This window comes from Anolis carolinensis, chromosome 1 (assembly GCF_035594765.1).
Source record: "Anolis carolinensis isolate JA03-04 chromosome 1, rAnoCar3.1.pri, whole genome shotgun sequence".
Taxonomy (NCBI): Eukaryota; Metazoa; Chordata; class Lepidosauria; order Squamata; family Dactyloidae; genus Anolis; species Anolis carolinensis.
Window position 1 is genome coordinate 280,297,649 of NC_085841.1, and position 27,458 is coordinate 280,325,106.

Sequence of the window (27,458 nt, forward strand, 5' to 3'; positions counted from 1 at the left end):
TAAAATGACTTGCTTTGAGAAATCAATCCATTTCTGTCCCAGCATGTAGCAAAGTCCCATTGCTTCACACAAATATGTATGCCTATCTTCCTACCTCTATTCTTTGTTTGTAAGTGGAGGTGGTAAAGCCATTGCATATGAAATCTACACATCGAAAAAAGAATGTGAGGTTTCTTGTAATATAGAAACAAATATCTTATTGGAGTTCATATTGCAAAATGTTTTTAAGAGTTGTGGTATCTGCTATCTTTAAATTCAAAGGAGGGAGAAAAACTACTCAAACATTCATGTGATAATGCATTTACTCCAAGATACTACATAAATTTTATAAGATGTATATTATTAATTAAACCATTACTTTTTGACTGTAGACCTATACGTACAGTTGCCCTTTGATATCTCAAAATGTTAGAAAATCTATGCTGTTACTATAATGCCACTACCAACTTCATTAAACAGGCTACACACTGAAAACAAATATTTACCATGAAGTACAGATCCTTACATGGAGATAATCCTCATGTAAGAAAGATATAGTATGAGTGTTAGACTTACTTAGGCCATAATGCTAAGTTTAGTGGTCAGACTTTATTACGATGCAAATGTGTTTGATGAGATTTTACTATGTTTTAAAATTAATTATTTTGTTTTCATTTACTTACTTTTGGTTAGTTATTATTAGTTTATGTTGATGTTGTTTCATTGGTTTGATTTGGTTTTTGTTTTCATTATGGCATTGAATGTTTGCCACATTTTATTTGGAAACCGTCTTGAGTCCCTTCGGGGTGATAGGGCAGGTTATAAATAAAGTTTTTATTATATTATTATATTATTATATACCTTGGGAAACTGCTTTTGAAATCAATTACCCTATTTGTGTAGTGGGGGTGGCAAAATGCACTCTTTTTTGTCACTCTGTAAATCTGTTGACAGTTAACTGGAAAAATCTGGCCTAAAATGTCTGTGCTAAAGAACACTTATGGCAATTTTTTAAAACTGTTTTTCTTTGCTTAAAACTACATTGTATATATACTGGTAGTTGTGAAATGCTGTATAAGTGAGAACTGTTGTAGTTTGAATGTTCATGTCATGACTTTGTTCAGCCACCTTACACTTTTCAAATGTACTTGTTTCCGTCTAAGGTGAAAAACCCTACCAGTGTGACTTTAAAGACTGTGAACGAAGATTCTCTCGTTCGGATCAGCTGAAACGACACCAAAGGCGACATACAGGTTTGTTGGATATCTTAGGTTTGGAAATTTTTCGTAATTTGTAATTTCCCAGATCTGGAGTGTGTGAGACAGAATTTTATTTTAAAAAAAAGGATTATGGCTCATACAAAATTAAATTGTAAAAAAAAGCAGTATTGACTTTCCATTTTCATTGTTATTAAATCTCAGAAAATGGATAGCATTACAGGTCAACCACCCCATGATTGGCGAGAAACAAAAAGATTTGTGCCTTTTAGATTCTAGTTAGATTCTGGACAGTGTAACTGTTTGTAACAATAGCGGAAGCCTGGAAGAATGTTGTCTGTTGACTTATGTGCTCCTGACAAGTAATCCTGTCACTTGAAGCACTTGGTCGAGGGCTTGCCCTCTGTCCTCCATAAATAATCAGCTTGGGAAGAAAAAGATTCACTGCTGATTGTACTCTTTAGTGGCTTAGAAATGAGCTAGCCAACAAAGCTGAGAGAGCACTAGGAGTGTGCAAAAAAAGAAAAGGAAAAAAAAAGAAAAAAAGAATGACCCAATTGTTCAGCTATCAGACCTCACTAAATAGAAACACCCTTTTAGGGGCCATGACACACACTGCACATGTAGTTTATATATGTAATTTAGAACACAGAATTAAAATAAACATGATGTCCTGGAACTGTGATATCTTTAATTTGAAATTGTTCAATCATTTAGGTAAAATTGCATCTCTTAATTTATTTATTGGTAGCATTTATATTACACCTTTAAGCTCCAAGTAGGAGCCCCCAGTGGCACAGTGGGTTAAACTCTTATGCTGGCAGGACTGATTATTTGAAGGTTGCCGGCTCGAATCTCACCAGGGAGAGCATGGATGAGCTCCCTCTATCAGCTCCAGCTCCATACGGGGACATGAGAGAAGCCTCCCACAAGGATGGTAAAAATATCAAACATCCGTGCACCCCCTGGGCTACGTCCTTGGCAGATGGTCAATTCTCTCACATCAGAAGTGACTTGCAGTTTCTCAAGTCGCTCCTGACACGAAAAAAGAGAAGCTCAAAGTGGCACACATAGCATCAAGGCAGTTTAAAGTAAGAGTTGTGTACCCAGTTCTAGCTTTTAGACATCCCGTGGAGACAAATAACACATAATGTTTAATCAATGAATCCAGAACATAGGTTCAGATTGAAAGTTATGCTTTCGAAAGCTTACATGTGCAAATATATTTGCATATCTATTTACTCATTTAGAAAGCATTTTCTCTTCAATCTGAATGTCAAGACTGTGTGTAGCTGAGAGGTTCCCACAGATCACCAATAGGAATAGTTTACAAAATATGTTGTCCTCTTCCCACTTCACAATGAGCATTTTTGGTAGGTCAAAGTGACCAGCACAAAAGCTTACCAAGCAAATGTTGTGGTTTTGTGGCGACTAGAATGTCACTGCTCCAGTTCCCAGTTCAAGTAGTGTTGTAGGTAATATCGTCCTTTTGTTTTCTGTAATTTAAAAATCTGTCACTCACTAAGATTGGAGGACCGGCTGTCCATACATTTTCCGTCTCTTCTTAATAACAGGGACCATATACACCCCTATTTTCATGGGAGATGCAAAAGAATATATACAGAGGATTGTATATGGTGACATGACACCTACTAAATGTTATCGAACCCCATATTTTCTCAGTGTCCTGATGCAGCAAAGTCCCTGTGTATGTTTTCATAAAATATTCCAATCTATTTTAATGCTTTATAGAAATGGAATTGTACAGAGCAACAAAAGATTGTGATTAGAAAAATATACCTAAATATGTGCTAATGGCTTTAAAAAGTGTTATGTTAATTGAGAAGAAATAATGGCAACATTTTTATTAAAAATAGGTTGTGTGGACTCCAACACAATGTAATCACAATTTTTGGAATTAAAATATCTAAACCAATGCCTTAAAACTGAACAGTTTTGTTTGTTTGTATTACAAAGATTCCCACATGGCTTGATGGATCTGGTCCAAACTTAAAATAACCCTGGGGCTTGAACTAAAAAAAACCTTCTACCCCTTTGGGGCACATACCCTGTTTCCCCTAAAATAAGACATCTCCAGAAAATAAGACCTAGTAGAGGTTTTGCTGAATTGCTAAATATAAGGCCTCCCCTGAAAGTAAGACCTAGCAAAGTTTTTGTTTGGAAGCATGCCCGCTGAACAGAACACCAGAGCATGCAGGATCAGTAAATGTACATACCATAGACTGTTGTACATGGAAATAATGGTAGTAACAAGAAATTCTTGATAAGATTCACAGTTTGTCTGGTTATGCTGGTTTGTGATGACAACTACTGTACAGTATATAATAAATGTTCATTTTTTTGTTCAACAATAAATGTGAATTTTTCTTCATGGAAAAATAAGACATCCCCTGAAAATAAGACCTAGCGCATCTTTGGGAGCAAAAATTAATATAAGACACTGTCTTATTTTCGGGGAAACACAGTAGGTTTCTTTTTCATGTCAGGAGCTCAAGTTGCTTCTGGTGTGAGAGAATTGGCCATTTGCAAGGACCTTGCTGAGGGGATGCCCGGATGATTGATATTTTACCATCCTTGTGGGAGGCTGTTCTCATGTCTGCACATGGGGAGCTGGAGCAGACAGAGGGACTCACCCACTCTCTCCGGATTTGAAGCTCCGACCTGTCGGTCAGCAGTCCTGCTGGCACAAGGGTTTAACCTGTTGCACCAAGAAAACCCTCTACCCCTTTGGGGCCCATAGTTGAGGGAAAGAAAAGGAACAAAGCAGACTGGCTATTGCTAGGTGATAGGTGTATGTGGGGAACGGAGGAAGGAAAGAAAGAGAAGAAGAAGGGAAAGAAAAAAAAGGGAGAAGGGAGGGAGGGAGGGGGAGAAAGAAAAAGGAAGGGAAGTGAGGAAGGAGAAAGAAGGGGGAAGATATGAGGGAAACAAAGAAAAAGGAGGGAAGAGAACTGAAGGAAAGAAAGAAGGGACAAAAGGAAGTTAGGGAAGACAGAAAAAGAAGGGAAGACAAGGGAAGGAAGTGAAAGAGAGGGAAGAATGGAGAAGAAGAAGAGGAGGAGGAGGAGGAGGAGTAGGAAAGTATATGAGGGATTACAAGGGAAGAAGGAAAGAAGGGAAAGGGAGAGGGAGAAGGTGTTTGAGGGAAATAGAAGAATAAAAGAAAAGGCCACAAAGACATTTCATGACTGAACAATACTGAGCTGAAGTAAATATCAAATCTACATGAAATAGTGCTCAAGACTCTGGGGGTTGTGGCTCATCTCTGTTTCTAAGCCAAAGAGCCAGCGTTGTCCAAGGCCATGTGGCTGGAATGACTGCATGGAGCGGTATTACCTTCCCGCCAGAGCGGTACCTATTGATCTATTCACATTTGCATGTTTTCATGTCACATTTGCTAGGTTGACAGAAGCTGGGGCTAACAGCGGGAGCTTACCCTGCTCCCCGGATTTGAACCAATATATAAATATATATAATGGCAACCAATATCCCAGGGTGTTCCTTATTTGCAACATTTCAAGTCATTTTTTTTTTGCTAAGAACAAATTTACTATGAAAATATGAATGGAAATTAAAGAGGACCACAGGGTTGTGGTTTTATTTATTTATTTATTTATTTATTTTTACCCCATTTTATCTCTCCAGGCAGAGGACTCAAAGCAGCTCACAATTATTTTTTTAAAAAAATTGTCCACTGGGTTGTATACGTATGTAGCTAGAAAAATAGTAGGCAGTAAATCTGGAAATTCAGAAATGACAATGTCCCCTACTCTTCTCAAATGGCATTAGAATATAGGAATAGACTTGTTTTATCTATTTAGGTGTGAAACCCTTCCAGTGTAAAACCTGTCAGAGAAAATTCTCCAGATCTGATCACCTGAAGACTCACACCAGGACTCATACAGGTAAAACAAGTGCGTATACTTTTTTCCAATTTATATTTTTTACTTTACTTTACTAAACTGATTTTGGGCACATCTACACTGACATTATAATGCGACTTCAAGAGGATGTGAAAGTGTGGCTGCCAGTGTGCACTGCACACATTTAAAGTTATACAATGCATTAAAGAAAGTCTTGGGAACATCTCAGTTGAGCCCTTTAATGCAATGCAGCAGATTCCAACATAGCCTACATCCCAGGGCAAAATTGGCTCAGCAGAAGGTGGAGCACATTGTAGACACCCACTCTTGCTAATGTACTTTATACAATTTGGAAAAAGAGGTTAGGGGGCTGCCGAGAAATGCCCTGGCTAGCAGGGGGCTAACTGAATCCTTGGGAGGGGTAATCCATTGCCTCTACTCCTGTCACTTTCCCCTTTCCCCAGATCCTATGCTATTGGAGCACTGATGTGCATCTCTCCCAGAAATGGAAAGACTCTGCAGAGCAGTTTGAGGTCAGGTTCTATGGTTAATATAATCACTCACCTGACCCCAAACCAGTTCCAGATCTGTTAATCTAATCACTTGTGCTGCAAAACTGGTTCCAAGATATCCTATAGTGTCAGTGTAGACGGGACCTTTGCTGTGATTTAAATCCTTAGAGCATTTGTGGTACATTGCTGAATGACACCTGAAGATATTGCTTAGAGGTGAGCTAGCTAATTTGTGGACTGGAAAATACTGTTGACCTTTACCTTCTATCATTTCTCACTGGCTTTGTTGACCTCAGGTGGGATTTTCAATCCAACTCTTAGAGGATCATAGGTTCGGTATTTTAGATTAAAGGAATAGAGATTATTATCGCCATCTAGTGGAAAATTAAAGCAATGTACAATTGCTCATGTATTTACAGCTTTTCTTGGAGATTAAAATCTCTATTGGAGATTAAAATACCTCTAGTTCTGCAGTATTCAGTCCAATGTACCAGATGAGTAATAAGGGAGCTGTATTGTACTCCTTGTTTTAGAAGAAAAATCATGTTTTAAATTAGGAGAAGTTCACTACATGTGAGACCTTCCTGTTCTTTCATGTGAACTTTGAGTATCTGAAGATAGAAGTCATTGAGATAGGCTCATATTTCGATAAGAATGTAATGACTGATTGTGCTGCTTTAAGTATGAGGATGATGTTTATTGATACCCCACTTCTTTTTCTCCACAAAGGAGACTCAAAGGGGATCACTCACCAAACCCTTCAGCAGTTTAGAGTAGTTAGTAGTCTTACTACACAAAATCTATTCGACCCCCGCCCCAGTATGTCAGTCACCAAAGGTCAAATTGCATGTGATATTAAAAGCATGCTTGAATTCAGTGCTTCAAATCACACACTTCTTTATAAAAACAGAGACATGAGTGGAGAGGTGGTACTGATGTGAATCAGGATCACAGCTTGGTGAGTTTTCAACTTTCCCATTGTCTCACAGAAAACTGACCTCCTATCTGAGTTGAATACAGGAAAAAAACACAGGGATCAGAGCATCAATTTGCCCCCAGAGCTGCTAACTTTGCAGATGGGGGCAAAAATGTCCAATCTGAAAACAATTTTCAGTGGGATAGTGACGCTGTGTCATCTGAAGGACAAGGATCTTTTGCAGGTGCATTTTAAGGTAGAAAGATGGAGGAATACCAGGCAAAAAATTTAAACAGATATTTAATATAATATGTACAGTAATCTGATCCCGAGAACTTTGCTCTGAAGAGTACTTATTTTAAAGGATTGATCTTAGATTGATCTGCTTTCTTGGGCATCTTTTTATTTTTTAGCACTGTGATGTTATCACGACATAGTGCTCATTGCTGTTAGTGCAGGTATGGGCAAGCCCAGGCCTGGGGGGCAGACGTGGCCCCTTGGGCTCTTTTCTCAGGCCTCTCTCTCACCATTCTATCCTTCCTTCCTTCTCTTTCCTTCCTCCTTCCCGCCCTACATTCCCTCCCTCCCTTTCTTCCCTTTTTCCTTCCTCCTTTCCTCCTGGGGAAGCTGGGAGAAGAGAAGGTCAAGAGGGAACACAAGAACCATGTGTCAAGATTTCAAAGGGTGCCCCACTGAGGAGGAGAAAGGAGAGGGAAAACTGACTTTCTGCTGCGCTAGAGACCAGGGCACAAGGGAGCAATGGGAGTGGGATTCGACTGAAAAGATGAGGAAGAACTTCCTAGGCTGCCTGTGTGTTGGAGTCTTCTTCTCTGGAGGCCTTTCTGCAGAGGTTGTCTATTGGGAGTGCTTTGATTGTGCATTCCTGTAAGACAGGGGTTTGGATTGGATGGCCCTTGTGGGTCTCGTCCAGCTCTAGGATTCCATATCAGGAGTAGGCAATACGGGGTCTAATGGATGCACCTTTTCTCACCTGTCCACCATCTCATCCTGGCCAAGGCAAACCCCTTTGGGATCCAAACATCCTCATCTTTTCTTCACTTTCTGCCTCCAAAAGAGAAGAGGATGGGGAGGAAAGGGAAGGGAGGGGGCTTGGGGAAAACTCCCTCCCTCCCAGCCTTCCCACCTTGTTCCAGCCCACCATGTGACCCACAAATTAGAAGGTTTGCCCATGCCTGTGATAGTGGTTGGGGGAAAATGTCAATCATTGGTTGCCTTCCAGCATGAAATACAAAGGCTGACATAGCCATTTGTAGCAGTTTCTTATCCTTGAGTTATTCTATTGGCAAACTATAGCAGCAAAACTTACTGTTGGTTTTGGTGCTTTTGGGGCAATTATCATTAAGGAATTTTCTGAGAATTCTCCCTTCCCTTTAAAAGTAGGATATAAATATGCAAATTAATACTTTACATGGCAAACTAAAAGGAGAATACCCTTTCAAAAGGTTCGGTAAAAATAACCAAAGCCATCCCTCAAGGCAGCAAGTCAGTGTGGTTTCAGTAATTGGCCCGGGTTCAAATCCCCACTCATTCATAAACCCGCCCTGAGTGATTTTGGGCAAGTCAGATACTCTCAGCCTCAGAGGAAGGTAAATGCAAACATCCTCTGAACAAATCTTACCAAGAAAACACCATAGTTAGAAATGACTTGAAGGCACACACAAACAATAATCACCCAGAGAGTGATTGATTGAAGGTACATATATGTCTCTGAATGCTAGCTGGGTGGGAAGACTTCTGCAATGGGTCTGAGTTCTTTAGACTAAAAGTATGAAACAGGCAAAATTTTAAAAGAAGAAGTAACGGCAGTGAAGAGTGCAGTGATACTTGTATTTGAGCGTTGGCTGGCCTCCTATAACCACAACGAAGCACCAGCTATCATGGGTTGTGTACATGCTTTGATAAGTATTCTAAGAGGTTAGGGAACTTGATGGTAAAGTTTCAACCTATGCTAGCTTAATAATTGTGTGTTTTGTTGACAGGTGAAAAGCCTTTCAGTTGCCGGTGGCCCAGTTGTCAAAAAAAGTTTGCTCGGTCTGATGAATTGGTCCGTCACCATAATATGCACAACAGGAACATGACTAAACTTCAGCTTACTCTTTAGATGTTTCATATTTACTGTACAAAAGTAGACTCATGGACCATTATAAGAATTTCATCATCTCTCAATTCTGTAAGGGAAATTAGGATTCGGATCAGATCAGGCTTCTGCTTGGACTCTCGAATCTTCCTGTTGAAAGACCTCAAATGGTTTCATTTTGTAATATTATTATATAATTCCAAGTTGATTATGTTATTCTTTAAATATTACTATAAACTCTAGCTGTGTATATTTGTTCTTCTGGTCAGAAGTTTTGTACTTTTACTTGAAATTTGCAAGTGCAAGCTAGTGACGATACTGTCATGTTCGTATGTGATGACTGATATGTGTGAAAGTCCCTTCATGCATCATGTTGAAAACACGGAGGTTTCCAAAGACCACTGTAGTCCTGTACAAATACCACATTAATTTTGGTAACCTTTATAACAGTCAAGGGGAACAGTTTTTTATTCTGTGAAGCTTTGGTGTCAACAATTTCAAATATTTTGCTTGTAATTCTCAAAACTGTGCATGTTCGGGTTTCCTATATGCATATGCAGTTTGTATGTGTGTGTTTGTATGTGTGTGTGGGAAAGAGAGATCTTCATCAGAGTTCTCCTGTCCACCCAGGGTTTGCCCTAAGCTTACACTGTTTCCACATTTCTCTGTGTTGAAGACAGGAAAACCACAGGGACTAGTGCATCTGATGCAAATCTCTTTCATAAGTTAATTGCAAATTTTTGTGGCTATTTCTGTGGGATTGCGCATGCTCCTATACCCCCTACACCTGTCCACACTCCAACCATGCTCTATCAAGAGTATGCAGTTAAATGAAGTCTATGAGCACATCACAATTAGTATTTAAGTATAGGACTCTCCCTGCACAACCAGAGAATTTGCTTTTTCAAGATTCCTCATCATGTGAAGCGTTGTCTATGCACAAACAGTTGTACATTATCTATATATATAAAAGACAAATGGTGTCGCCCCCTGCCGCTAAACAACAAAACTACAAGCCCCAGAACCTAGACATTTTTCAGCACAATTCACCATCTTTGCCTCTAGGTTCCTCCAACAAAATTAAAAATCTGGACCCGAACCACGACCCACAAAACCCAAAATACAGAAAATAACACTTTGCGCATGCGCCACACACAGACAGGCGCGTGCCCAACACATCCCACACCTCCTCTCTTCAACCGTCGCTTCCACGAGCTCTTTTAGTCAAACTCATCTCACTTCAATCTATGTAGAACTTTACCTTCAATCAGAACCTGGGTAGCTATCTGCCGAAAGAACTTTGGCGGTGCCCTCCTGCCTCATAAAAAGGGGTCAGGCTGGATGGCCTCTGGGGAAGGCACCCCTTCAAGGAGTGCTGACGAGTCCCAAGGCCTTGATGGGCATGCCTAGGGGCGTGGCTTCCTCGCCTGGGCACCCTTTCCCTTTCCTTCCTGTCCAACCAAGCAGGCTGCCGGCTTCTGCCCTTCTTCTGCCCAGCCTGGCCCTCAGCGCCGCTTCCTTCCTCTGTGGGGTCATCTCTGCCTCCGCCCTCATGGTCACACTGGTAAGTCCATGGCTCCTGGACATGGGCAAAGTGCCTCTCACCATGCACACAGCGCCCCTACCCTGTCTCAGTTTGCTCACCACACACGTGCCTTTTTACAAACTGAGGCGTTTATCCAGTAATGGCGGTGTAGCTTTTTCAAACCTGGCTCTTCCACCCTCCCTCCTCCCTCCTCCTTCTCTCAAAGTCCCTGACTGATTTCTAAGAAAATAAGTTTTTAAAACCAGCAATAGGGAGGCGAGAGAGGGCCAGTTAACTGACAGAGGTCTGGAGACAATTCACCATGATTTATAGGAGTTTTAGACACTGAGATATATAGTTCTCCTGCAATCAAACATCACTCTAAACCCCACCAATAGTGGACATGGAACTCACTTCCCACACAGATCCAGCATGGCCAAATTTATATACTGGTGGGGTTTCGGGACAATTGACCTTTATATCCAGGAGTTATAGTTCACCCGTACTCAGACAACACTGACCCCATTTGGACCAAACCTGCCACACAAATTTAACATAGCCAACTGGAAATAATGTTGGACTTAGGTGGTCATTGACCTTTATCTTCGCGAGTTATAGTTCACCTGTATTCCGTGAGCGACCAAAAACACATCTAGACCAGACTTTCCACACAGATCCAACACGACTACTTGGTATAGTAGCAGAGTTTAGAGGTGCTTCAATTTCCTATCTGGGAGTTGTAGTTCACCCATATCCACAGACCACTGAAGGTAGCCAACGTCACATCACGACCAAACTTGCCGCACAGACTCAACATGCCCAACTGTAAATACTGGCATGGTTTTGGGGTCTGGGAATTGTAGTTCACCTGTATTCAAAGAACACTGAACCCAGCAAGTCACAGGCGAGCAGAACGTTGGATAAGTGAATATGTTGGATAATTACAAGGCATTCAGGAAAACCTGATTAAACATCAAATTAGGTAATCATTATACAAATTAAACACCAAAACATCATGTTATACAACAAAGTTGACAGAAAAAGTAGTTCCATGCTCACTAATGCTATGTAGTAATTACTATATTTACAAATTTACTACCAAAACATCACAATTAATTTAAAACACTGACTAGAAAAAACATTGACTACTAAAAGGCAGACTGCGTTGGATAATCCAGAACATTGCATAAACGAATGTTGGATAAATGAGACTCCACTGTAATATGAAATAATTACTGTGGTAGAATAATACACAACAATATAATCTCTAAAACCAGGACAGTAATTAAAGAACAACATTCTGGAAACAGGAAAATTGGGAATTGCACAAAGGAAACAATCAGGGCCAGCTAACACCTCCCAAGAAAGGATTCTTCCAGAAAGGAAGCTAAGAATGGAGTAAAGCAGTGTGTATTACCAAAGTGAATACAATCTGGCTCCAAGTATTCAAAAACACTAAAATCACAATATATAAAAATTACTGTGGTATAATAAAACAAAACAATACCATCTCTAAAATCAGAACACTAAATAAAGAACAACACTCTGAAAACAGGGGAATTCCATACAGGAAACAATCAGGGCCAGCTAACACCTCCCAACAAAGTATTCCCATCACCAAAGTCTGGCAAATCCTCTATTTTCTCAGGGCCACAGACAGTAGAAGCACATAAAATATCGCAAAGAACACCACTCTGAAAACAAGGGAATTCCAGAAAGGAAACAATCAGGGCCAGCTAACACCTCCCAACAAAACATTCACTCAGACAGGAAGCAGCCAGGCTTTAAAGCTGCAAGGCCATTACATGTTAATCATTTCCCCTAATTGCAGCATTCATACTTCCCTCCAACAGACCAAAAAAAAAAAACCAATCAGAAATATTGTATATTCACAAGCTTTAGGAAATAATATCCCCTGCTGGTGCAGCATGTTAAAGTGCTGAGATGCTGAACTTCTGGACCGAAAGGTCGCAGGTTTGAATTGGAAGAGCGGAGTGAGCCCCCACTGTTAGCCCCAGCTTCTGCCAACCCTAAAGTTCAAAAACATGCAAATGACAGTAGATGAATAGGTACTACTCCAGCGGGAAGGTAACAGTGCTCCATTCAGTCATGCCACATGACCTTTGAGGAGTCTATGGACAACGCCAGTTCTTCGGCTTAGAAATGGAGATGAGCACCAACCCCCAGAGTCAGACACAACTGGACTTCATGTCAGGAGAAAGCCTTTACCCTTTACCTTAACTACCAAGGATTCCTCAATACTATATTTCCCATACCACCATACTTCGCCACTGCAACGCATGGCCGGGCACAGCTAGTATACTCTATAAAGATTTTCAATGAGCATTGGTCAAGAACCTGTTACAGTTACAGTGACTCTACTTTGTACCTGTGTGTATTAAATCTAATGATCTGAAAGGGCTTCAGCCTGCATGATGACAAGACTGATTATAGAATAATTAGTGACATTTTTCTTTACAAAATCAAGGATTCCACGAGGTTTACTAGATCTCTAATTGACAAGGGTGGAGGCCTGGTTGGCTACATCACTGAAAGAAGAGTGTCCTATTTCTTTCCCCTGCTTTTCCTATCCTTGCTTCCTCTGCTGTATGCTTTTTATGAAATTAATGATCAAGAGATGCTTCCTATTATTTTAAACAACCAAAATACCAGGCACCAAGTCCATCACTGGGTACCTTGATTTTTCATCACAGCATCTGGATGTCCCATCACAGGATGGGCACATTATAAGCTATTCAGCACCCAATTTCTCTCTCTTTTTATCCCTGTGACAGGAAACAGGAGGAATTGCTGGTGTATTTGCAGTCTTAAAGGGACATGACAGTCCATTACATACTTTTCTGGAATTAGGTTCCATTGTCCACAACTGAACTTACTCTGAACTGACACAAAATAGGATTCTGCTGTATAGCAATGCCTTGTCTAGAGATGCCCTTTTCTGTAGGTGTCTATGGGAGAGAAACTCAAAAGTAATACAATCTAAAAATTGGTTATCTTTGTTTCTGAAGATAATAATGTTAGTGGAGATAGTATTTAGTATCTACATTGCAAATGAAAATCTGGTGTTGAACCTGACTTGTTTGTGCCAACAACGTTTGTGTACAGAAACTGTATATTGTTTTGTTTGGTATTCTGAAACTGGTTTAAATTTATTCCATTTTAAGACACAAGTTCTTGCACAAAATCAAATCAATATTATTGTAGATGTTGAGAATTTGTTTAACATGCAGCCATGCTGGTTATATGGCTGGCAAGTTGTATAAAATAAAAATTAAAGTTGAATTTAAGAAGAGGCTGGTCCAGAATTTCCATTAACATATGACTCTTAAGCTAAACAAATGGCTCTTAAGTGACTTGAACGTGTCTACATATACAATTATATGTACAAAAAGAGATGCCCAATGTGAGGAAATATATTATTTCAGGGTGTATTATTTGCTATTAACTGTTTGGAGTGGTGTACATATATCTATAAATATATATCTAATAATGTATTGCTCTTAAACAATTCAAATTAGAAAGTGAATAAATATTAGATGCATCATGGTTCAGATGTTGCTGCAAGCTACTGATGCCACAAAGATTGTAACCTGCATTTTTCACTGAGCTATCAATTAAAGGCCATTTAAAGAGAAACAAATAAGAGTCCACCAGATGTCTTGTTTCATGGCTGGTCTTAGGTTTTAAATTTCTTCTCCAAAAGTGTTGACCTCTTTATGTATATAAAGGTACCACCAGAATGGGTGACCACTAGTTAACCTGTCCAGGTCTTGACCACAATTTATCCTTCTCACTGGGGAAATGTACTGACAAGAGTATCACATTTCATATTATGTTGCAGAGAGTGTTTCACTCTGCTTCCTGGACACTTATTGTCCTTCTCTTCTACGAAAATGATCTATAGGCCACTGGCTTCAACGAATTACCTTTTATTTTGCTGCACCAGAACAAAGATTAGAATCTCACTGTTTCTAAAATCACAAAATCATGCCTCAGTCCTGACACAATTCTGAATGTGTACAACTGCTGCCTCCATATCCTTTTATCCAATATTTTCCTACAATGAGTTTAAGAAGGTATACATAGATGAGGGTGCAATTTATGCTCACAACACTCTGGTGAAATATGTTAGGTTCAGAAAGAATGAATATAGGACCATCCAGTCAGCTTCATGGCTGGCTAGGCTACTGAACCCTGATTTTCATGGATATAAAACAATGCTCTAATGCACTACTGGCATTTTGTTTTCATGATAATAATGTTAAAAATAATATTTATTTTTTACCCACCTCTCCCTATGGATCTGAGGTGGGTAACAACAACAAATTAGAAATACAGACAGTCTCCGAGTTACAAACATCTGACTTATAAAAGACTCATAGTTTCAAATGGGGGTGAGACACCAGGAAGTGAGAAAAATCAACCCCTCAAAAGGGAAGTTTACTCCTGAAAGAGTTGTCATGTGGGAAAGGTGTCTCCACTAAAGCTTTAGCACCAAGCCTTCTTTCCACAACAAGCCAAATTTTTCAAAATCAAATTATTACATGGACAGACAGCGAGGTGAAATCTTCTGAAAAAGGGCACAGATAGCAAAACAAACACCACAGGGCTGTTAACCCTTTCCTAAGTGCATATAAAATGAATACTGTACATATTAAAACCAACCATCCATTAAAAATCATAATTTTAAAATAATCTGGACAAGTTTGCTAGAATGGATTGTCGTTGTTTTAAAACCAGAGACCGTATCTAGCTGATGAATCTCCTCTGGCAGGTCATTCTACTAAGACAGCCAAATAAAATATCCTCTGGGTAACAGTTGTTAGTAACAACTGTTATATACTAACAATTGCCAAGTAAGTTGTACATAGTAGTTATTACCATTATTTGTTCAGATCATAAGCCTGGATATGTATTAAATTGGGAAGTCACAACATTTGTTGTACAGCAGTGGTATGCATTTCACAAGATTAGTTCAACACTGCTACCAAGCAATTGCCACTCAGTTGGGCCATCTATCAATTTATTTCTGTTCACTGTATGGTAGACTTTTAAGATATGAAAATAAAATATTCCTAGTGGACACCTAAAATTATAGATAGGGGGACTGTGGCATGATACATCAAGTATTCTGCTGGTCATGGGGTGACTTTAGATAACCAGTAGTGTCAGGATCCCAAAGAGTCTCTCTACCTGCCTGTTCTTGATATGTGCTGCAATAAGGAGACTGCTGCAGGTGTCATTTTCATGTGCCCCAATCTGCTGTGCTTTGCAAACTTTTCAACTGAAGTGCTGTAAACTGAAAAATAGGTTTTTGCAGGGTGGTGGTTATGCCATCAGACATAATTATCATAATACAGGTCACACACTATCATGGCAATTATGTTTTTATGATGTAGCCACTTGTTTTTACAAAGTAAAAGTCAACTTCTAGGGGCTTTAAGACATTTTGGAAGCTACCAGTCTGTCTCTGTAGCCCTCAGAGAGTCCCAGGGGAGAAAAATAGCTCATGGATCAATCATGGTGGCCCATACCTGCCACAAAACATCACCTTTGCAACCCATAGGATTTTACTGCTTTGGTTGTTGCGATATGCCTTCATATCATTTCTGATTTATAGCAACCTCAAGGCTATAGATCTATCTTTTTGTCAAGATTTGTTCCTTACCTTCCTTTGAGAATGAGAGAATGTGACTTGGGACCTCATCACATTTCCCCATCATAGGACACTATCTCCATTTCAAGGATGAAGATGCATGGAGCCCATCATACATAACATTCAGTGACGTGGGTCCTCACCACTCTGCATTTACTGCATTTCCTCCTTAATAGTAATCTAGGCTCAAAATTGTGCTCTTGCTAACTTTTTAACATAACAGTGGTCTAATGGAGGGAAAGAAAGCTTAACAGGAGGGGATCATGGCAAAGTGGTTTAAAATTACATTGGTATAATGAAAGAAAACAATGTATTGCAAGAGGCGATCATGGAAAAAGGGTTTAAAATCCCCCCCCCCCCAAATAAGATGAGGTCCATAGTAATCTTCGTTTTCGGATACTGAAGTTTTCCCTGATTTTTTTAAAAAAGTAATCCGGTGAGGGTGAACAAAAGGATTCCCTGTGTTAAGGTTTCAAATGTGAGCAACAACGGGGGAAAAACTGAAGAGAGAAATGTGTGATGGGAAGACAGAATTTGAAACGGGATGATTGGGTATCTAACGGTATGATTCCCTTTGCTAGCTAGACTGTCCCCAACACTTCTCAAAGTCCATGCGATGGGGTCCTTGCTCAAGGTAACCCAGTGGGTTTCCATAACCAAGCAGGGATTGAAAACCTGATCTCCAGACTTTTAATCCAACACTCAAACAACTATAGTTCTTTGTTGTAGTGACTAGTATTTAATCTGTGTTATATGGTTAGGTTTTTTTTAACAATTGACATATATACATTTCTTAAATTTATAGCTATTCTTTTTTCCTTCTCACCCTTCCACAATATCGTAGAGTTCATGCGTAGTCATGTGTGCATTTTAGTTAGCTGGGTGATGCTTTTCTTAATTGAGTATAGTTAATTCTTTACAGTTTTATAAAGGAATTGAATAACTCTATTTTAAGGGAACTGTGATTTATTCGTATCTGTCAGATTTATATTTTTCTGTCAGAAAGTAGTGTCTGGAGAAGCTCATAACAAAAACAACAAGCAAGCAACAACAACAACAAGGATATGAAAAAGCAGTGTGTTTATATATAAATACACCTACACATGCAAATGACTAAATGACATACTCTCATTAACAAGGTCCACAAAGGAGACACACAGCTTTAGTACAAAGTATTTTGTCCTGGTTTGATCCCACTAATGTCATACTCACTTGTTTTAATCAGAACTCAAATTGGTCTTGGTCTTGAGAGCCACACAGCCCGCGACCCCAAGTCATCTTGGTGCAAAATAGCATTTTTGTATTTTAGGTCACACAAAGTTGCTGGGTTCTTTTTCTTCCTTGCATACAGTACTGGATTTACCATTGTGCTTAGTTATGCTTAAGCACAGGGCCCCGTTGACCAGAGGGACTCCTTTTCCTGCCATTTTTTTTACAATGGATGTTACAATTTTAAATTTGAAGGTGTTGTTTCAGAGCGATTCCACACATAATGGCAGAGTTGATAGTCTATCAGAATCTGCCACAAAGCAGACATTGTAGACCTACGAGGCCTACCTCCTTGGGCCTCATAATTTAACTTGTTTTCCTGGCACTCTTTCCCATACTCCATTGGATGGCTCTTTCTCCTTCTCCTTCTGTGAGTGAATGAGCAAATGTGGGAATTTTAAATGTCGGTCTAATTAAATGAAGTGTTCAATTATCCCGATGGACAGTCAGACACAGAGATGGTGTCAAGGACAGAACGCCACAAGATCAAAGATAACAGAGTTTATTGGATTTACAGAACTCTTTCTTTCTCGCTCCTCGAGAGTATCTGACTCTCGAGGAGTCTTACGTCCACGTCTGCCAGAAGCAGAGCCATGAGGCTCAATCATAACAGATGGAGAAAAGGTTGTATGTGGCTATGAGATGGACAGAATCAGCAGGATAGGGGAAGGGGACAAAGGTACTATTCTCCCCTTCACTTGTCTCCCTCATTGAGCCACTTGTCTTTTGCAGCTTTGAACCTCTTTAACTTGAGTTTCTTAAAAATATGTTCCTTTACAAGGGAATGTAAACAGGCTTTTAAAATCTTTGAGTCCTCTCTTCCAGAGGCTCCTTACACAAGCACTCTAACCCTTAGAGGCTCGCTACAATTCTTAGCACTTCTCCCTGAAGGCTAATTTAACTTTTCCCTCAAAGAGGTTTCTCAGTAACAGTTCCCAAAACTCTTCCTTCCTTTCCCTTCAAAACTCCACTCCCTAACTCTTCAAACTCTAAGTTCAAACACCAAACCCTAACTGACTAACTCTGGCCGAATAGCTCTTACTGTCTCTCTGGCCCCGCCTACCTACTGTTGCTAAGCAATTCCCTCCAATTTCATCAACCAATCTCTTCCATTCATGAAGCTGCCTGATCAATCCTCCTGCTGCTTTGCTTTTCCTTTCTAAGCAAGGCCTTGAACTGCCTTTACACACCAACCCTGCAAGATAGGCCAATCGGTTACACCCAACATCACCTAATGGGTTTCTAAGGTCCATCGGGGATTTTAACCCTCATTTTTAGAGTCCAACATTTAAGCCATTTGGCTCAGGAAAGATAGAGTTACCAGTATATCCTTCGTGCAGCACCCAGATAAGCTACTGGGTGAGTGGCATTAAATGATGAAAAAACTACACATGAAAAGGTTTTGTAGTATTATTTGCTTACTACTCAAGATTGCTCTTATATGATTTGTTTTCAATTGAAAGAGGAGTGAGAAAAAATGGGGAGGAAATTAAATACTTGTAACTGCTCATGAATAATCTGTGCCTGAGATTAGGGTGCTTTTATTTATATGAATAATGCAGAATAGTTAGAAAAGGGAAAAGCATGGAGGTAGACATTGCAGGCCAGATGGCTCTTTAAAATTTGGGAGAGTGCCTGTTGTTTGGGTGGATTTTATAAAGTAGCTGCGAGAGCTCTCTGGCTTTTACTTTACAAGTTAATGAAGACATGTGAGGAGCAAAGTAAACTGTCTAAATGTTCTGCAATAGAGGTGAGTCTGACAGATTGGAACCTGTCTATTGTCACCCACACTGTTCTGTGCTGTTTCTTGCAGTTTTGCTGGGGTGAATGAGGAACAAAAATCCTCATAACTGAGAGATGTGTTCAGCAGAGTTAGAATTAAATCACGAAAATTACCTTTGCTGTCGAAATACTTAAGCAAGGGATATTATGGATAAAGATTAGTCATAGCTGTAGTTTGATGGCGCATTAGACATAGTTTAAAACCAGAGTTTGGATGTTCCTTTTTTTACTGTTAGCCCACGACCAGTAGCACTGGTCAGAGGGATTTTGAGAACTGTTACCCAAAAATGTAATTTGCCTAAATTTGGTAGTCTAATCCCACTTAGCCATATAATTCCTCCATGTTGCCCTTGTGAGGATATAGATCAGTGATTCCCAAAGTGGGCGCTACCGCCCCCCGGTGGACGCTGGAGCGATCCAGGGGGGCAGTGATGGCACCTATTAGGACACAGGGCCAGGGCCAGAGGAGGCCTCTTCCCGAGTGCCGGAGACAGGGCTGAACACCCGAGGCACCTGTTAGGACACACAGGGGTCAGAGCTAGAGGAGTGGGAGCGACTTCTTCCCAAGACCCCGAGACAGGGCTGAGAATCTATACCTCTCCTGAGGCGCTTGTTGCGACTAAAGGGTGGGGGTAGGGGTGGGGGCGGGGCCTCTTCCCAAGACAGGGCTGAGTCTCTGTATACCTCCCCTGAGGTGCTTGTTAGAACACGGGAGTGGGGTATAGAGGTTCAGCCCCATCAGGCACTTGGTAAGAAGCCCTGCCCCTCCTCTAGCCCAGCCTCCTTTGTCCTGGCAGGCACCGCAGGACAGGGATAGAAGCTCAACCCTGCCTCAGAGCTCGTAACTCCGCCTATCCCAGTCCTGGCTGCCCATTTGTGGCCCTGCCCACCTCCCCTCGCTGCCTTGCATCTTGGACTAGGGGAGAAGCTCAGCCCTGCCCTCTAAGCCATGCCCCCTTTTCAGGGGGGGGGGGTGCTGAGTCATATTTTTTTCTGGAAAGGGTTCGGCAGGCCAAATAAGTTTGGGAACCACTGATATAGATGGTTGGATTTCCCGTGGGCTTCTCTGTAGCCTGCCTTAAAGAAAGCAGTCTGTCAGTAAGGTATTTGATTCAACTTACATAAATGTTTAGTAAAACTCACGGGATGATTGTAGACTGGACAGCCCTGCGATATTTTGCCAACTAAGATAGTTTCAGCTGCCTTCTTCCAAAATTTAAAGTACATAGTTACAAAGACCTGTCAAGTTAATTTGTCACTAGAGATAGGAGCTCTCCATAATTGCTTCTCCCATCTTGGCATGAAATACTACTACTGCTGCTGCTAATAACAAAATTGTAGTTTTTGTCATATACTGAGTAAATTGGAAAGTGTATACACTGTAGAATTAATACAGTTCAGCACCACTTTGGACCATATCATATGGATGTTTTTCGCTGTCTCTGAGTGTTGCTGGCCTGTTGACAGCATGGAGTCTGCCAAACCCCATCAAATGATGCAGGGCTACTTCCAGCAGGAATCCTTTGGGCTCTGTACTGGCAGCACAGAGAAACGGAGCCCAGAGATGTTGGGTGACTAGCTGACTCCTCAAAGAAGAAGCTGAGGACAGCATGGGAGGAAGCCAGGGACAGCACGGAAACGTTGTGGGATGGGAGCCCACGACCAACCATGGTAAGGGGATGAAGTGGTACTCTGCCCCATGGTTTCCCCTGCTGTCCCCCAGCTTTTTGACCTCCATATGATGAGGTCCTTTAACTGCCATGGCTCAATGTTATGGAATCATGGGAGGTGTAGTTTTACAAGATTTTTTGCCTTTGCTTTAGGGTGCTATTGCCTCACTAAACTACAACTCTAAAAAACTCACAAACTTTCAAAATTCCCATGGTTTGTTTTTAGGTGAGAAGATTTCACAATTCTTCCTCTTTTCCTGTAAAATTAAGGATTTATTTGGCCTCACAAAAAAATCTTGCCTAAGATACGATTGCCCAAGCATGTTAATCTATTTAGTATTTACTCCCCGTAACTAATTTCCTTAGATCATCTTTGCTGGAACTCACTTAACGTGACACAGGGTGTTTTCCCATGTTGCAACATCAGGGCTGGGCTTGCTTTGAATAAATGGTATGGGAGAGCCATCCAAAAGACCAAAGAGCTGGGTCAATCAAAATAGGAAAGCTCAATGAGAACCTAAGTTCCTCTTTCCTAAAACATCTCATCTAATTAGTCTTTGTAAATGATTCCCTGGAAGAATATAGCTGTGCAGTAACTAACCATGCTGATGTCCTGTCCTGTTTTGACTGGGATGCTGGAGGTCATCTCAAGTCTTTGGCTAACTTCGCTTCTGGGAAGATAGTCTGGACAGAAAAAGCTGTGGTCTGTGACACAGCAGGGTCAACAGAGAGAACAAATAACATAACAACAACTGTCTAATATTTATACGATCTATAAATTCTTGATGTCTGCCTCAGGCAAGATCCAACACGCTTGTGTCAATTTTGCAGCATGTGCCAAATGGCTAGAAACTATGTACATAGAAGCATAGTTATCGGAGACAAGAATTCATCTGGACAAGATGTGATCTGGTGCTGAAAAAGAATGATTGGTTGGGGGGTGGATTGGGAGGGGGTGCAGTTTGGGATTTCTTGGCCAGAGATGAGGAAGTCTAGTCCCTGTTGAACTTTTACAACTGATAAAGAGGACGTCTGCTGGCAGTATTCATTTTTTACTGGGCCATCTGCATCCAGTCAAGGATAACTTGACTTTTGGCAAAAGCCATTCATCAGAATTAGCCCTGCACAACTTTCTCCTGAAGAGTAAAACAACACAAAAGACACTGGGATGGTTAATATACTTCTCCCAGTGCAGAAGGTCAATGCTGGCATAAACAAACCAGTGTCATAGTAACACACAGAAGCATTGAAGTTCCCCCAAGTGTTTATTTAGCTGATGCCCCTTTTCTTTTTATCAGTGGTTGTTATCATTTATTTAGCTCTGCTTTAGCTGCTCCATAAATCTTTATAACAGTGTTTTTTATTTTTGTAATTTTTGTCATCTTTCTTATCTGTTTTTATCACCTGTTTATGTACAGCACATTTGCTGCTACTCTTCTGCCTGTCGCTGATTAAAATTGTGTTAATTCTTGGTCCCTTTGTGACTCACACAACCTTCATTTGGCAACCCTGGCCCTACTGAATGATACTTGGGATGTCTTTTTGATTTTGCACATGAAAACTGTTTGAAAAAAAATAATTAAAATGGATCCAACAGTGATAAAAGATGTTATATGAGCAATTATGACCATATGGTTTTCTGATCAGCTGTGCTATGACCAGAAATTGAAAGGCACATGTGGATAAAATTAGGCATATTTTTGGGCAAAACCCAGAAAATCTGATTCTAAAATCTATAGGAATACTAATGTTTCCAAATTCAGGGTTTTGCTCTCATTTAAACACCAACACAGCCTGTGACAAAATATTACAATGAAGAATGGTCCTTCTGGTCAGTCAGGCTTGCTTACCTACCTAGTCTATTCTATTCTTCCTCCCAATCAGTCCCTTGGCCCTATAATCAGAATTTTAGCCCTGACAATCTTATTTCTGTAAGACAAGGAATGTCACTGTATATGACAAAATACTAATTTGATGTTAATATGAATGAATAATGCAACTTTGAGTAACAGAATTATGTTCCAAAAGGATAAATGCTATTTTTGTTGTTGTTTATTCATTCAGTCACTTCCAACTCTCCATGACCTCATGGACCAGCCCACGCCAGAGCTCCCTGTCATCCGCCACCCCCAGCTTCTTCAAGATCAAGCCAATCCCTTGAAGGATACCATCAATCCATCTTGCCCTTGGTTGCCCTTGCCCTCTTCTGTTTTCCTTCCATTTTCCCCAGCATCATTGTCTTCTCCAAGCTTTCCTATCTTCTCATTATGTGGCCAAAGTACTCCATCTTTGCCTCTAATATCCTTTCCTCCAGTGAGCAGCCGGGCATTATTTCCTAGAGTATAGACTGGTTTGATTTTCTTGCAGTCCAAGGCACTCTCAGAATTTCCCTCTAACACCACAGTTCAAAAGCGTCTTCCTTCGCTCAGCTTTCCTTATGGTCCAGCTCTCACATCCGTAGGTTATTACGGGAAATAATATTGCTTTAACTATATGGACCTTCATTGCCAGTGTGATGTCTCTACTCTTCACTATTTTATGCTATTTATAGATCTGTAAATCAAACTGTAAAAGTCAATGAGTTTTACATCTTCCATTCCATAGGAAATATATGAACTTATGAGGGAATAAAGTACAGTTAGAAAATAACTCAACATTCAAGGCCAAGATCACACTGAGAATTGAATGAAAAAATGTGGATAGGCAAAGAAAAAGAAACAATGGCTGTCTTTAACAGGTAGTCATTGAGAGAGAAAGATAAACTGTTAAGAAAAGGTAAGATGTTCATCACATAATTGGTAGTGATGATGGAAAGTGTGTAGGGCTGAAGCCGAGATCATTCCATTGATAGGTTGCATAAAACAACCAAACCAGACAAAACATCATCACTGAGTTGATTCCATTGATACATTGCCAAAAAACAAACAAGCCAAAGAAAACATCCATGATAAGAGAATGTCTGCTTTTTGTTCTGCACTATATTCTGCTGATGTTGAGCACACTTCAAGGCATGGTGACTTAGAAGGATGTCCCACTACAGCCAATGGGGCTTACCGCTTTGTTAATGTATCTCGAACGACACTAATAGAAGTTTAATTTAATACTTTTTCAAACATCTGTCCTAAGAAAAAGTATCCTTCAAATATAGTGCATTTGTGAGAACTGTTGGTAGTTAACCAACTTTTTCCATTTAGGAGCTAATAAACTTTTAAAAACCACACACCTCTATATCAATGATTTTAATCAACAGACATTTCACTGACAGAGAGCCAAGTACCTTTTCAAGACTTAATTGTCGAGAGCAACTGCGAATTCTCACTTGATCAAGATTCTATTGACTTAGCAGCTGTCTGGAGAAGGACAAATTTATGATTCAATAGCCCTTCCCCCACTTCCTTGGAACTGAACGGCAATTTGTGGGAATTAGCCTCTCGATAAGATAACAAGGGTGGGCAACGTGCAAGTAATTCCACAAGTACAATTTGCTGTATTGTTGAATTCTTTGAGAAGTGTTACAAAGACACAAATGACCATTAAGGGATTAGACTTTTACTGGCTGAGTGGCTGCATAGAACTGCAGCTTACTAAATCACTGGAATACGAGGTCATTATCACAGCGTCCTGGAGACAGCCAACATCTGTGTCCAAAACCATCGCCAGTAAATTGAAAGGAAGAGAATTTGATGCCAGAGAAGAACAAAATTAAACACTGAGGCAGTGATCTCCGAGTTCACAAACTTCCAGGTCATACTACATACTACGATTCCCTTTTCCCCAGCCCATTTTGCTATGAAAACATTTTCCTTGCTGTTATGTTTTGGTCTTTGTAAGCTATTCCCAGATCCCTTTTTGCTTGAAAACTACTAAATTTGTATTGATTTGGAAAGCAAAATAGGATCTGTAAACTGATTTAAACACCCCTTACGCACAAAACTCACTGTGTTAGAAGGTTATTCTTTTTAGCGTGAGGAACTTGTACACAACTGCACATTAGTCATAGCTTTAGAGAAATATTTAGTTTATCTACATTTGTCAAATTTGCTTCATATAGCTGCTATTGTAAATCTTTTTGTTTGGAAAGAGCTACACTTCATTGAAGGCGTTCTCGAAGGGATGGCATGAGCTCACAAAAAAAAGGCACATTTACTCTAATCTTGGATATTTATTTCATCAAAAAGCACATCTCTCTTAATGTAGCCTTTCAAAACATCAGAGATCTTCAGTTTGATTTACTTGTTAAAACCCCTAATTAATTCAAGAACCCTAGGAGAGTCACACATCTCACTGCATATTTTTAAAAAAGGTCCCCAAATACTGCCTAACTAAATTATTTAAGGCTAATTTTTGCAGGAAAAATAGCCCCAGAGCATGCCTGCTGTCTCTAGATTTCTTTTGTCCATATGTTATTTAAGGAAAGTATAACAAAAAGGAAATGGGGGGGAGGGACTACAGGAATTCTTCCTTACATGCAGAATGTTTATTCCTGGCTGCATGATCCTGGGTAGCCAGATATTAATTGTAAGCTTGGGCCTACAGTTGAGAAAAGGACAAGAATTCTTTGTAAGGAAAATAACTTCCTTACCTTTGTAGCAGTATTTGTACATTGATTCCAGAGTCGGAGAACATTGGATTTTCTTTACTACAGCTTCCAGAAGCCCCCAAAGCAACTAGGGGTGCTTTCAGACTAAAATTAATCCTGCTCCAAAATGAGTTTAAGTATCCACTCCCTCCCAAAAAAAGGGCTTTGCCCGTTGGCTACCCTCATGTGCTCCCAGTAACCTTCAGGAGGGCATGGGGCCACCAATTCCCCACCTCCCAATTCCCGAAAATAAATTAAAACTTACTGGGCCGCCATGAGGCCTCTCCTACAAGCCTCCTGGAGCATAGAAATGATGCGGCAGGAAGCGGGGGGGGGGGGGGGCAAATCGTTCCTGGCCTCCTGCCTCCTGACATGTCATTTCTATGTGTCAGGAGGCTTGCAGGAGAGGCCCGGTAAGTTTTCATTTCTTTTCAGGGCTTCCCGGGGGTTGGGGACGGGGTGTCTGCCCTCCTCTTCGCTGTGCCCATGGAGCCCAAATAATCGAGATGGGCTGTGTGGATGGACCTCTGTGTAGTCATGAGACTATCCATGAGTCAGTCTTCACAGGATCTATACTGTTGCAGTTTGTGTATGTATACAGGCCAGTGAGCAGACCAGCAGAAGACTTAATCCAGAAGAAAATTGAACAACACAAAATAGATGAATGAAGAACTTAAAAATTTACTATTGAGTATCAGAGTCCGAAAATATGAATACAGCAACTTCAACATAAACAGTTACAATCTTCCTGTAGACACTTACACATTGTCTTTTGCATCACTTCGTGCATATGCTGTCCATCACAAGAGTATACAGTGTGCTCTCACTTTTCGCGGAGGTTAGGTTCCAGGCCTGCCCACGAAAAGTGAAAAACCGAAGCGGCACTCCATTTATTTCAATAAATATAGTTCCCCTCCCTTCCTCTTTTCCTCTTTTAACATACTGTACTATATTTCTTGTTGTTCCTGAAGCGATGAGGCCCTGCCTGCAGGCGGCTGAGGAGGAAGCGCGGGCCAGGTCACGTGCCTCAAACTGAGTCCTTTTGTGCCTGTCTAGAGTATTCTGTAATTTTCAAAGCTATGATTAATTCAGACAACTAATTCTTTTGTTTCTTCTGCTATAGAGTTCTTTACTGCAAGCATTAGCTTTAACTAGCTAAGATGACGTATTTTGAGAGAATTCTTGGCTAAGGATTCCTGCCCCTTGCACCAGCCTGATTTGATTATGGGAATGGGTTAGGCAGTAAATTTAGTAGAAGGATTAATATGACACAACAAGTGTGTGTGTGTGTGTGTGTGGAGAGAAGGTGATTCTGTATTTTAAAATAGTGTGAGCTTTCCCTCCCTTCTTGTTTACACCACTTCCACTTCTGGAATGAAAAATGCACCAGCAAGTACCATGCAATGATTTCACCCCTTGACAGAAACCAAAGGGATTGAAGGGAGACACGATACATCTGCTTTACGACTTTTAATTGCCTCGGTGACCCAGTTCATACCAAGCCCTGCTCTCAAGGCAGAGGCCCTCAGTATGCCCTGCAAGAATAAATCTCGATCAGAGATGCACTGCTTAAGAAAACACCACCACCTAAAATAGCAACATGATTTCTTCTCTGCATAAATCTTGAGATGCTTATGGGTGACCTGAGAAAGTGAGATGCTGAGAAATTCAGCTGTCTGGTCAATGGCTTGTTAAAGGTTTTTTTTTTTTTGGGGGGGGGGGGGAAGGAAACCTATTACTAAAATGCCTGAGGTAATAAATTACTAGAACTTCCATCCTCAAATAACTCTGATGGCAGGACTCCCATCCACTTTGGTGGATTCCTGGAGCATAAGTACATTGCAAGATAGAGTTGCATGAGGCTGTTTATTGCAATCTGCTGGATTTGTGCACAGAATGTATATATCCTGATAAACTTGGAATTTTAATGTTGTCTCTAGTGGTTTGTTAAACAGAAGAGGCTGTCTTTCAACCAATAAAATCTGTGTGTATGTCTCCCGGATTTAAACCAGTACAATGTGATATCCAAAGTTCACATATTATATTGAGTTTTTGGTGGTGGTGTCTTGCCAAGAGACTGAATTTCACTAGTTTGTAAGTGTAGAAAACATTTGGGATTTGATGGAATCTGATGAGTTAATTAACTAGCAGATGATAACACTGATATTGTTTGCTCCAAAATGCTACTACACTACTACTACTTAATAGTAAAATGCAAAATTAGAATTTATGGCATTTTTTTGTTCATGGGGATTAGTGGTGCAAGAATCCTGGAAAGTAGAAAAAAAATGAATAACCAATCAACTTATTTTTTAACTTGAGATAATCTCTAGGTCTTGCAGGGTGATTC

At 40.4% G+C, this 27,458-nt stretch overlaps 1 protein-coding gene across 3 annotated transcripts in view; it reads left to right on the forward strand.

Annotated features, from left to right (window-relative positions):
• wt1 (WT1 transcription factor) overlaps positions 1 to 13,442 on the forward strand; it is a 73,411-nt gene extending 59,969 nt beyond the window's left edge. For 2 of the 3 annotated variants that reach the window (XM_062967764.1, XM_062967763.1), the window contains 3 exons: positions 1,143 to 1,232; positions 5,039 to 5,131; positions 8,509 to 13,442. In XM_062967764.1, coding sequence (XP_062823834.1) covers positions 1,143 to 1,232; positions 5,039 to 5,131; positions 8,509 to 8,630 — 305 coding nt within the window. In that variant the 3' untranslated portion in view covers positions 8,631 to 13,442. The remainder of the gene's footprint in view (positions 1 to 1,142; positions 1,233 to 5,038; positions 5,132 to 8,508) is intronic. The other variant, XM_062967765.1, reaches the window with a different exon arrangement.
• The last annotated feature ends 14,016 nt before the right edge of the window (positions 13,443 to 27,458 follow it).